This window comes from Phaethon lepturus, unplaced genomic scaffold, assembly GCF_000687285.1.
Source record: "Phaethon lepturus isolate BGI_N335 unplaced genomic scaffold, ASM68728v1 scaffold775, whole genome shotgun sequence".
NCBI lineage: Eukaryota > Metazoa > Chordata > Aves > Phaethontiformes > Phaethontidae > Phaethon > Phaethon lepturus.
The window spans coordinates 2202-14547 of NW_010539615.1; the positions used below are offsets into that span (position 1 = coordinate 2202).

Genomic DNA, 12346 nt, shown 5'->3' on the forward strand with positions numbered 1-12346 from the left:
ATCTTCTCATCGCTGCCAGTGGAACTTGGCTTATGATTAAGTTAGACTACTAAATGATTCTTAAAGAAAAAACTGCCAGCTTTGAGAATACCAGTGTTCTTTCGCAGAAAAAAGCACCCACGATGCTCAGGGCTTGTGCCCTTCTGCAGCTGTCCTGTCCTTTTGTCCCATATACGTCTCTTACCCTTGCTCTGCTCCTCCACAGCCATGCTCAGTCCCTGGCAGCGCTGCAAGCCTACGCGCACTGGCTCGCACAATTCTACAGCGAAGTTCACCGGCAGAACCCGGAGCAGTTCATCTCTCTCGTCTCTACTGCTCTGGAGGCAATCACACCCCTCATCAGCTCTAAGGTACCTTCGTCAGTGGAGCAGGAAGCTCTCAAGCAGCCGTGCTGTTGTGTTCTACTCTGGACCACACCGTGGCTCCTGATGTGAATGAGGAGACATTCACAGGACAGATGGAGCTGGATGTCTGTCTGCCAGCGCCACAGCAAATGTCTCGTTTAGGGTGAGACCAAGAGCAATTCTAAATAGCACTATACATCAAGCTACTACGAGAGTAAAAAAACTTACTGGCATATAAACTCAGTCTGAAAGCAGGGAATTCTCTTCCAGAGTGTTAAGGGAACTGACCTGTGCTCTGGCAAATAAATACCAAAACTGTCCTGCTTGCAAAAACCTGGTGATGGCAGCTCACTGTGCTGTCTGACGCCAGTGTTGCATCGTATTGGTTCTGTGTGGTGGTGTTACTGGGCAGCCTGACCATCCTGTCTTTCAGGTGCAGGAGAAGTTGCTGCTGTCTGCATGCCACCTGCTAGTCTCTTTAGCCACCACAGTGCGACCGGTGTTCTTGATCAGCATCCCAGCAGTACAGAAGGTGTTCAACAGGATCACGGACACTTCTGCTCAGCGGCTTCCTGATAAGGTGATTTGTCTCAAACGTGAAGAATGTAGATTAGGTCCTGGGGAAGCTGTGCCTCAGTTCTTTGTCTAGCGAGGTATCAAGGTATAACATAAGAAAAGTGTGGGGCAGCAGTTTTCTCTGTACTGTGGAGTACAGAGAAGGGACTGGGACCAGGAGTCCCAGTGATACCATTTGTCAGTGACCTATTTCAACCAACAGCATAAGGAAAAACATTATTGCAAGTCTTAGATCTTATTCCTTTCTCATTTGCTGACACAGTCTGTGACTCTGTGTCATCTTTACAGTACCGGCATGTTGTCTGTGACATACAGAAAGAGTTTTCTGTGAAACTTAACGTTAGCATTCCACATACCTCACTCCAAATTAGTATTTATACTACAGAAGTACTGAAAAGCCTCAGTGGAGGTTGAGATACGGTTGTATTGTGTGCTGGCATGGAGGCATGAAGTGCTGTACAAGCATATGAGCTTGGTGTGTAAACCAGACAAGGAGTAATGAAAGCGATATCATCTTTGTTTTATGAATATGAAGAACAGAAACGGTTGCACGGAGGGGCTGACAGAGCTGGGAGCTGGTTCCAGCCCTTAAGTCATGGAGCTCTGCTTCTCCCTGACCTTGCAGAGCTGCTAGCTTTCACGTGGGCTCACCTTCTGCTATTGAACTCTTTCCTCAAACAGTGAGAGCTGCTGGATGTCTTGCACAGCTGTAAAATGTCACGCTAGGGTTGGACTCTAGCATCAAGTGAATAGCAAACACGGTAAAATTTTGGTCTCTCTCCTTAACATCTCATTGCTTCTAGGCCCAGGTGCTGGTGTGCAGAGCACTGTCAAACGTATTGTTGCTGCCTTGGCCAAATCTTCCAGAGAGCGAACAGCAGTGGGCAGTTCGCTCCACCAACCACGCCAGCCTGATCTCTGCCCTCACGAGAGAATACCGCCAGTTAAAATCCAACGCTATCTTGCCACAGAGGAAGGTGCAGCTGGAGGACAGTAAGTACCAAGCTTCTTGGTGTGTGCTGTCTTCTGGCAGCTGCAGTGCGAACTGCTAAGCTGTTTCGCCAGTAATTATTTTGGCTGCGAAACTGTATTTAGTATATGGGGAGGACAGGAAAGGAGCGATTTGTGGGGTGGTTTTTTTTTTTTGAGAGACCCTTCTCTTGTGGGTGTGTAAAGGGCACTCTCACCCTGTGTTGCCTCTAAACTCTTCCATCAAAGTACTGTGTTTCTCAGTAGAGAGACAGACAGGGGAAGGTGGGATCAAGTTCGTGATAAAACTTTGAATAGCAGTGATTGCATTAGGAATACTTAACAGCCTAATGGTGGGATGCTATAGTAGAAACATTGGCTGGAGGCAGTGTTAATGAAGCTTATGGTTATAAAAACTTAAGGGGGAAAGTAAGAACTTCTTCTGGACTTAGGAAGTACTGTAGAGGGTTTATACATGGGGGAGAAGAGCCCTGAACTGAAACTGTCTAGCGACATTTGGAAGTTTCTCTGTACGTTTTGGGACTGCTTTGGGATGTGTCTTTTTTTTTTAATTGCTTTAAAAATTGTTTAGAAGTATGCAGTGTCACAGCTTCTGAGAAGAAGTCAGAAGTCAGCTGTGTGCAGGGAGGGAGCATAGGAGAGGTTGTTCCTCACGAGAAAATACCAGCAGACTGCTCACGTGGGTTGAACTGAGCCGGTTAAGTTCTCCCGGTGTTTGGGTTAGCTTATCGGCTGTTACTTTCAGAAACAGAAATCCACAGTATATTTTGCTGTCGTAACGTGCTGCTTTGTTCTTGGCTAGTGTTTCTTCAGCATTAGTGTATTGTGAATAATATTGTTTACAGCTCCCCTCAGCCTCTTCACCTGAGTAGCTGAGCAGTGGGTGCATCTGTAGAGCAGTAAACGTGTATAACTTAAGAAAGCGAGTAGTGACAGTGACCTAATCGAACCTGTTTAAAGTGTGAACATGCACTTGGGAACGTTTTTTACTCCAGCCTGGGTTTGTATGTGCCGCCTCGTAGGTTGTTTTACTTACTGTGTATGTGAACTTGACTTCATTTCTTGCCTCTGAGTGGCTTTGACACATGCAGGAAGTATCACCTCTCTTATTTTGCAGCCAAAGTAATCATCCATCAGACACTCAGCGTTTTAGAAGATATTGTAGAAAGTATCTCTGGAGAATCCACCAAGTCTCGACAGATCTGTTATCAGTCGCTGCAAGAATCCGTGCAGGTCTCACTAGCCCTCTTCCCAGCTTTCATTCATCAGTCAGGTATAACCATAGGACAGGCTTTAATACTGTGAGTAGCTTTATGACTTACTGATAACATCCAAAGTCCATCAGCGTAGAATCGTGGTGGTGTTCCTGTGAAGTGTGTGGGTTTGATGTCCTTTAAGCATGAGTCTGTACTTTTGGGTGAGCTGGACTGAATCAGAACAGGAAAGGGAGATCTTCTCTGCCATCTAGGATACAGGCATGGAGGTTTGTCACGCTTCCAGAAGATGGAGGTGCCTTGTGTTGTGTTCAGCAGTGAAACAAGAATGGAGCTGATCCTGAGCACAAAAAAACCCCCTTTAAAACACCCTGTCTGGCTATGTTTGCCATTTACATTCTCTCCAGAGCTTGAAGACAAAGAGTAGAAGATCTCATCAGATTAGGTCCAATGATGTGGGGTTTTTTTTCCCCCTCTTGTAAAGGAAAGGCTCCTGAGGTGTAACCACCAGGACTGTTGCTGGGCAATCTTGTGGCCAGCGACTTACATTTTGTATCACATCGAGGTAGCTCAAATGCCCAAGGCTACAGCAGCTTCTCGCACGAAGAGCAAGGCATTCCAGGACAACTTTTGGAGCTAGGTGGGATTTTCTCAGTGAAGCAGGCATGGGGGAGGCAAAACAAAGCTGAAGTGCAGAGAGGATCCAAGACAGCAAGCTGCTGCTGTGATTCCAGTGAACTGTTGTCTTTGGAGCAGGCTAGCAGCCTCATGCAACTGCTATTTATTGGCTTCTAAAAGGCTTTATGAAGGAGGAGTTGAGCAGCTTCAGCTTACCGTGGTTATTCACTAAGGCATGTTGGGACTGATGAAGAATTAGTTGCAGTGCTGATCAGTTAACCGCAGAAGCACGCGCTGAAAATGACTTCTGAAGTCAGAAGGGTCTCTTCAGTTCCTGCCAAAAAAAAAAAAAAAGCTGGATTCTGCCTCCTAGCCACCCCAAGCTGTGTGGCTGTTTTGGATTTCCTTGTATTTCCTGTTAACCCTGTACGAGCAGTGAGCAGCTGGAGATCGGCCCAGACCGTCGGCAGAGCTTTCCATGTAGGCAGACCAGACTAAGGGCCTTGGTGATAGTATCGTATTTGTTCCGAGTTGTTTGGTGCTGCCTGTACTTGTCATCCTGGGCAGTTTTCAGAAATGGATGAATATGTATTTTTTTTTTAAGCCCTGTAGTACCAGCTGTTGGTTTCAGACTCTAATGGCAACCCTGCTGCTAAACTTCCAAAAGTAAATAGGGTTCCCTGTACAGGAGGGGCAAATATAACGTAGAAGACTTACTGATGCATTTGAATGTTACCTTAACGTGTTCTTTGCTTTCCTGTTCTTGTCTTAGATGTGACAGATGAGATGCTGAGCTTCTTCCTCACTCTATTTCAAGGACTGAGGGTGCAGATGGGAGTGCCTTTCACGGAGCAGATCATACAGACCTTCCTAAACATGTTCACCAGGTATTGTCCCATGTTGGTCACTTCTTTCTTATCCCTCGGGATGATTCATCTTGGTAAGCTGCTCACGCCATGGGTCCCTGCCCCTAAAGAGTGTAGTGTTTTCAGCTTCAAAGCGTGTCCAGATCTTGTCACATCCCAGGATTAAATCTGAGGAAAACTCTTCAATGCACATCAATCATACATGCCATCGTGCAGTTTTAGCTCTCCCACGGGCTTTCTGGAAGCGTGTTATACTGAATTGGAATCTCGCATTGCCTGCTGGCTCCTGCGCAAGATCTGAGGGTGCCCCAACAATCTCTCACGCTTTTGTTGGGGAAGGGGGTCTGTCAAAACCTAGCTCCCTTCTGTGGCTTAACATACTTGGTCTGTATTAGCTGAGCAAATTTAGAGGCACTGCCTGCTTGCCTTTAAGTTTGGTAGGCATGCAGATTTCTGGGAAAGTTCCTATGCAATGACTTTGGTTTTTGTCATAGAGAGCAGTTGGCAGAGAGCATCCTCCATGAGGGCAGCACTGGCTGTCGGGTGGTGGAGAAGTTTCTGAAAATACTGCAAGTGGTGGTACAGGAGCCAGGCCAAGTATTCAAGCCTTTTCTACCCAGCGTCATCTCGCTGTGCATGGAGCAGGTCTACCCCATCATTGCAGAGGTAGGGCTTGAAGCAGGGGAAGGGAAGGCCTTGCTGGGGGTGTGGGAGCGATGAAGCTTTTGGCTTTCCAAGACCTATAAATGTCAGTCCCTGGGCAGGGAAAACCGGGTGACTAGGCAATGGGAATTGGAAGCAGTGTGGGTGGAGGATTTTGTCAGGCATTGTCAAAGAGGCTAAAACTACGGACGTGCTCAAAGCGGGAGGACAAACTCAAAACTCGATGACGTGTTCTTAGCATGATCCAACAGCTGCGGAGTTTGGCGTCTGCCTTAGGAGGAAATGCTTTGATGCTCTGGTACCTTGGCTGCAAAATGCTGCCCTGGGTGGCCAGCGGGCAGGGTGCTGCTAGTGGTGGGATCCAGGACACGGGTGGGATTCCAGCACAGGAGCCTGCTTAGAGTTGTTTGTTCTCCTCTCCTCCTAGCGCTCATCTCCTGATGTGAAAGCAGAATTGTTCGAGCTGCTTTTCCGGGTCCTCCACCATAATTGGCGGTACTTCTTCAAATCTAGCGTGTTGGCTAGTGTCCAAAGAGGAGTAGCAGAAGAGCAGATGGAGAACGAAGCACAGTTCAGTGCCATTATGCAGGTAATTCGGCTGCTCCCGTGGTTTGCCAGAACCCTTTCCACAATGGAGCATATGCTGGCGGTGGCAGTGCGTTAAACGTGTGGCTTGTGGGGGCTTGACTACGTCTTGAGTGAAGTCTTGCCTTCAGGAACCGCTGAAAAGCAAAGTACTTGCAGAGCAGTCTTGTTGATGTGCTCACAAGGCACAGTACCTCACCTGAGCGGGGAAGCCAGCAGCAAGGAAGGAACGTTAATTCCTTTCCATGCCTCATCCTTTATCTGGACCTAAAAATATATTGCTGATGCTGACCCATTTACTTCTGTTATGAGTCTTCTTGTTAGCACTAGGACAAATTGTCAGTGCAGGAAGGTTTTCCTGAGACCAAGGTGTCTTTTGGTTTACATGGACTTGTTCTATGCTGTACCATCGGATCTGGTAGGGAAGGGTCAGTGGGATAATACCATATAGGCTTTGGCCTCGGGAATAGGGAAGGCAGAGGCAGTATGCTAACACGTACACGGAGGCAGCAAATTTTTAAGAATAACAGACTGTATTCCACAAGTTACTTAAATCAGACTTGGCCAAATGAGTTCCCGTGCAGTTCCTAAATGTAAGAACTGTCCCCAGAGCAGGTAGTGCAACTTAAAGTACAATCAGGGGATAAAAAATCAGCCTCCTAATCTGTTACTGGAGTACCTTCACCTCCAGCCCGTGGCAGTGTAAACAGAAGCATGTTTGCACCATGCTCTGCAACCTCAGAGTAGGGCTTGCTCGTCCGAGGGCAGTGAACGCCGGAGCGGAGGGCCATGTGCTTAGACTTCAGGTGGGAGGACTTTTTGCAGAGCTGCCCCGCCATGGAGACTGGATCCCTTCTGATACACAAGTGAAGAGGGAGCTTTTGTGTTGAGGAGATTGCTAGCTTGGGTGCTGGTTTCCACAGGAAATCTGGGTCCAGAAATGGCTCAGTCTTGAAGGAACTTGGGCCATTTTTGTCCATCTAACAATAAATGGCTGATATGGGGAAATAAACTCCTCTGTTTGTGATGCCTTGGAGCAGCTACTGGTAAAAATTCTGCTGCCTACCTGTGTACAGAAGCCTCTGCAGGCCTACCAGACTAGTTGCAGGGTCCAGCAAATTTTTTTCCTAGGCTCTTTCCTGCTTCTGTAATGCCCAGGTCAGCCTCCGGCTCCCATCTCAAACTTATTTCTAATGTAGTGCAGTAACACGTTAAATGCACCCGCCAGTCACCTTTGTCTCTTGACCTAGATTGAGAACAAAACCTGCGCGTGTGTTCTGGTTTTGTTCATGCGCACTGCGCTACCTTAGGTAGCATCGCCGAGAAACAGCCAAATCCTTCATGAGCCTGCCAAGGGAGCCGTGCTCAGAATCTGTGTTCCTCTTCAACACAGGCTTGGCTGCCTGTTCCCAACGGACCCAGCTTAGCAACTGTTCTGCAAGGATATGAACGCGTTTCCACCGAAGTTTCTTGATTCCCGTCGGTCTGGCAGCAGCATGGTTGACTTAACTGCCTGTCTTACTAGTTTGCTGCACTGAGAAGCAGCAGAAGCTCCCAGGGGTTTGTTCTGGTGTCAGGGTGAAAATGATGTTGTTCTGCCTGGCAGGTCTGATACTCATTGTAATATCAGTTCCCTTCCTTCAATTCTGCTTCGTTCGTAGGCATTTGGCCAGTCCTTCCTGCAACCTGACATTCACCTGTTCAAGCAGAATCTCTTCTACTTGGAGACGCTGAACACCAAGCAGAAGCTGTACCACAAGGTGGGTCCTCATTGACCGGTGTGCACTCGGTGCGTGGTAATAGGTGGGTGCTGTTCCAAGACCTGTTTTAGACTTCAGTTTTAAACTGAAGGTCAGGATTTGGGGGCTTTTATGCCACAGCCTTTGGTTGGTTGCTGTGATCCCAATGGATACCTTGCTGGTCAGAGCGGCATTACCACCTCCCCGATACAGCTGCAGTGGTCAGAGGAGGGATCCCAGCTCTAGTCAGTCAAAGCAAGGCCTTGATGTGTTCCCTCTTGTGACGATGAGGGAAAGCAAAGGACACGCACAGTGACAGTGCGATTTGTCTGAGGAAGTAGAAGCTGGGATCATCAGTGGGACAGAGGTGGCAGAGTCCCTCCATCATTCTCATCTGGATCAGCAAGCAGTGTACCTAGCATTTACAGTCGGTCACTGCCAAGTGGTTGTCTCCATCGCTGCCGTGTAGACCCATCCTCCAGACCTTCTAATTTAGACCTGTTAGCTGCTGTCATGAAGGATTGAAGTTGGAATGCAGGGTCTTGTCCTTCTGGTTAGCCTGTGAAAGCAGAGCTTTCAGGTTTGCATCTGTGGTCACAACTCAAGGACGGCCCATCGTGTTAACAGCTGCCTGTTGCAGGCTTTCAGGCAGCTAGCCAGGTTCCCTGGCTTTCGGGAGCACTGTGCAAGGCTAAAACTGGCTGGAGTTTGAACGGGACTTGATGCTTGTTTTCCTTAAATGCCAATGCTAAAAACTCGGGTCAGGTGCGTGAGGTAAGTGCAGCGAAATTCACCGTTAGCTGTAAAGCTGATATTAATTTAGGTTATTGTAGCCATTTGTGGGCTTGGCTTGGAAAACTACCTCTGTGCTCACAAGGGTTTGCAGACCCCACTGATAGCTCGGAAGCTGCTGGTGTTGAAGCGCCCTGTGCGGCCACGCTCGCTTGCCTGGTCTGACCTCGCGGGGTTTGTACCTCCAAAGCTGTGTGCTGGCTGCTGTGGCCCCTCTTGTGGGGGAATTGCTGGTGTGAAGACTCCTAACTCTGTGCTTCTCTCACTGTGCAGAAGATCTTCCGGACAACCATGCTGTTCCAGTTTGTGAACGTGCTACTTCAGGTGCTTGTCCACAAGTCGCATGACCTGTTGCAGGAGGAGATTGGCATTGCCACCTACAATATGGCCTCAGTGGACTTTGATGGCTTCTACTCTGCCTTCCTCCCCGAGTTCCTGGCCAGTTGCGATGGCGTGGACTCAAACCAGAAAAACGTGCTGGGAAGGAATTTCAAAATGGACAGGGTAAGGAGGGGAAGCGGTGCGGTGGAGTGCCGGTACTCCCAGGTCGCGCAGAGTTTTTCTCCTAGGATGCGCTGGCAGGCAGCCGTGAGCCGCTCAGGGCGGCGTGTTGAGGCGGCACCGTCCCTTCCATACCCAGCAATGCCTAGCCAAGGATTTTCCACTGTAGGTAGCAAAGCTGCCATCTCATCTCTCAGGCTGCTGAATGCTGTGGGAGTTAGGGAATATGTTTCCTGGAGGAAGTTTTCATAGGGGTAGACAGACATTTTCCTAGAGTGGGACACTGAGATCCTTGCCAAAGTCTTGCTCCAGCTGCTGGCCAGATGTGACCTGGTTACAGTGAAGACAACAGCAGAGTAGCCGCAATGGCTCATGATTCTTTCAAACCCCCCGACATGAATGTGAAGCAGATGGGGCGGAGGGTCTGTAACCTCCCTGTGGAACATCATGGCAGTGCAGCAGGTTGTGGCTTCCATCTCCTGAAGCTTGCTTGACCATTGAGTGTTTCCTCTCCCATGGGAGATGGAGGGGATATGAAACCAAGGGTTGAGGGCAGGGAAGGAGCCTTGGGAGAATTCACCGGACTGCTCTTCAGGAAAACTGGCCCTTGTTATGGGGGACGTGGCACCCAGGAGCCTTGGCAGGAACGCAGTGAGCAGTTGCCGCTGCAGGTGGCCATGTTGTGACCTGACGGCACACCGAGGCGCCGCTGCCGCGAGCAGAACCCAGATCTCCGCAGTCAGCGCTCTGTGTGGAGCCGTCTCTGCTCCTGCTACGGGGGCTGCAGAAATGGGGGTTTCCTGGGCTCAGGCTCTGGGAGAAGGGGTCTGTTGCTCTCATGTGTGACAATACACGTGTTTGGCCCTCTCGGTTCCTTTCTGTTCTCTGCTGTAAGACCGTGCTTGCAGGTATCGCTCTGTTTGCAGTACAATGTGGTGTTTGATCTTTTCCAGGATCTGCCATCGTTTACCCAGAATGTGCACAGACTGGTGAATGACCTGCGTTACTACAGACTCTGCAATGACAGTTTGCCCCCTGGAACTGTGAAACTATAGTTACTGCACTGGACTCGTGTTTTGATCACTGTAGGGAACGGATCCATGTTTCATTTTGCCACCACCTTCTCTCCTCCCTGGTTTTGTCAGGACGCGGTGTCTTGCACATGGGCACATCTTCTCGGATTCACGCACCACGCTTCCTTCCCCCCCGCCCCTTTCCCAACCCAAAGGCCCCCAGATGGAGTCGTCACTGTCTGCAGGATGTGTCTTAACGCCCAACCGCAGGGCGCCTCAACTGTACGGAAAGTCCTCTTGCTGGGGTTTTGTTCTACTAACGTAGCACTTTGTTGCATCCGGAGATTTCTGTGGAGTCGTCTTGAGAGATCATGTACGTATCAAACGTGAGGCAGAAGCGCCAAAGACTACTTCAGACATTCGTACCTTCGTGTCATTCCACCTTCCTGCCCCTGCCCAGCTCTCGGAGGAGGAGACTCGTGATGTTGGGACTGTTTTGGCACTTCTGTCACTCCCTTTGTTTTTAAATTGCCTTGAAAACCTCCCCGCTGTTTGTGGGGATTAGAGACTTTTTTGGGGTTTTTTTTAAACGTTTTCTCATCATTCCATTGTGATACTAAAACAACATGCTTAATGGAAATAAAGTGCTTACTTTGTTGTTTTAGATAACTTGTAACTTGTTTTAGTTTCCTTGTAGGCCTGCCTGTCACCAAGCTGTTCCAGTAGATCAAAAAGCATTTTGTGCTGCAGGCAGCGATCTGCAAACCTTTCTCTGCAGTCAGGCAAGAGGACAGACAGCAGGTGTCTGCGTTGCCCGTACTGCACCCTGGGTGCCGAAATGCCCTGTCCCAGCTCCCAGCAAGTCCGTTGGCTCTTGAAAAGTGCTGTGCTGAGCTGGTGCAAGATCAGTGTTGGCTTCTTTCTCCACTCTCCCCTCACTCGTGTTTACCACCTGTGTTCCCTGGTGTTTTCTGTTACCTGTTGTGGTGATCTGTTTATTCCCCCAGGGCTCTGTTGTCCGAATGGATCAAGAGCTGCCTCGCAGGAAGAAAATCTCCTAACGTTCATGGCGTTGCATCATAGGAGACCCGAGCTGAAGGCCAGAGTGACCCAACAGTGGCATCTGGGCAGAAGGTTAAAATCCCACTCGCCAGTCAGACAGCACCCGGTTTTGTGGGGCTTGTGAATCTCTGATCATGCAGCTGGGAAGGATTTGTGTGGGTTTTTTTTTTTTCCCCTCTGAAGTCAGGTAGCTAGTATAGAGCTTTAAATCAGTCTTAATTCTCTGGGGTTACCAGGGCAGCTGCAGCAAGGGCTGCCTGGCGGGAACAGCACTGGTCACTGAAGGGAGCAAGCCTGGAGGAGGTGTTTGTGTGTGCCATAAACATTTGTAGAGGTGGATTTGAGTGAGATGAGCATGTGGACAGCTGGGAGGTATCAAGGGTGAGCTGGAGCGCAGAAGCGCTTGCTCCATGGCTCCTTTAGTTACAGTTTTGTGAAAAACGTCCTGCGATGTATGTGTTTGCTGTTTGGAGATAACATATGCTGTTTGGATAACCCGCATACAGACAGAGCCATACATCCAGGCTCTCTGAACTGGGACCAGTTTGATATTTGGATTTCCATACCCTGCAGTGAGCAGCTTCAGTTGAAAGTTGCCTGTGAACCAGAGTCCAGCTGGCCGAGGACGTGCCTCACCGGGTACGGTCCTTGCAATCGCTTTCTGCAGAGGTCACGGATGTGCAAAGACCAGCATGGAGGTGGGTGATGGTCTGGAACCAGACTGCAGGGTGAAAAGCACCCAGCTCCCGCACACCCGAACCTGCCGCTGGCTCTGGAGTAACTTGGGTGTCGCTGTCTGCACTTGAAACTTTGAGTCCTTGTTTTTCCTGGTGGTTATTAGGTGTATGAAAGTGCGGTGCAGGCTCCAAACCTGTCCCCAGCAGTGGTATCTGTCTGGCGCGGTTCCCCACCCCGCACGGTGCCGTGGCTGGTGCTGCTTCCCTTGCTTGCAAAACGTGTGGTTGACAGAGGGTGAAAGGGTGTGTTTTCCCCTTGGTCAAGGGCAGCAGCTGGAAAGTGGCCAAAGCCCAGGCTGGAACCTTCCAGCCCTTCTGCTAGAAGCTCCTTCTCCCTTGCCAGCCATCACCTGAAGCCCTCTGGATATGTATCCAAGGGTGCCCGATTTCTATCTCCATCTGTCTTCATCTTCCACAAAGACACCCCTTCCTCTGTACCCTCACCCCTGGTGCAGCAGACAGGGGCGAGGGGCCTTTTACCCCCTGGAACCCCCTCTTTGGGTGGGTGTCCCCAGCTTCTGGCCAGGAAAAAGTCTTTGGCAAGAGCGGGGCTGAGGGGCCGCTCTGGGGCTGGGGGCTGCCAGGGGCTCTCCCTTGCCTTGGCTGAGCCCACCAGGGCCAAAGCACGCAGCAGATCTGTTGTTTC

General features: G+C 49.6%; 1 protein-coding gene across 1 annotated transcript; it reads left to right on the forward strand.

Moving 5' to 3' along the window:
• Window positions 1-205: 205 nt before the first annotated feature.
• On the forward strand, window positions 206-10182 carry LOC104620830 (exportin-6-like; the record flags this gene model as incomplete). The annotated part of the gene is made up of 10 exons (XM_010287155.1): window positions 206-350; window positions 778-924; window positions 1724-1913; window positions 3028-3183; window positions 4515-4629; window positions 5103-5274; window positions 5699-5860; window positions 7518-7616; window positions 8661-8891; window positions 9842-10182. Coding segments are annotated over 10 exons (1519 nt in total), but the record flags the coding sequence as incomplete, so codon positions are not given.
• Window positions 10183-12346: the final 2164 nt, after the last annotated feature.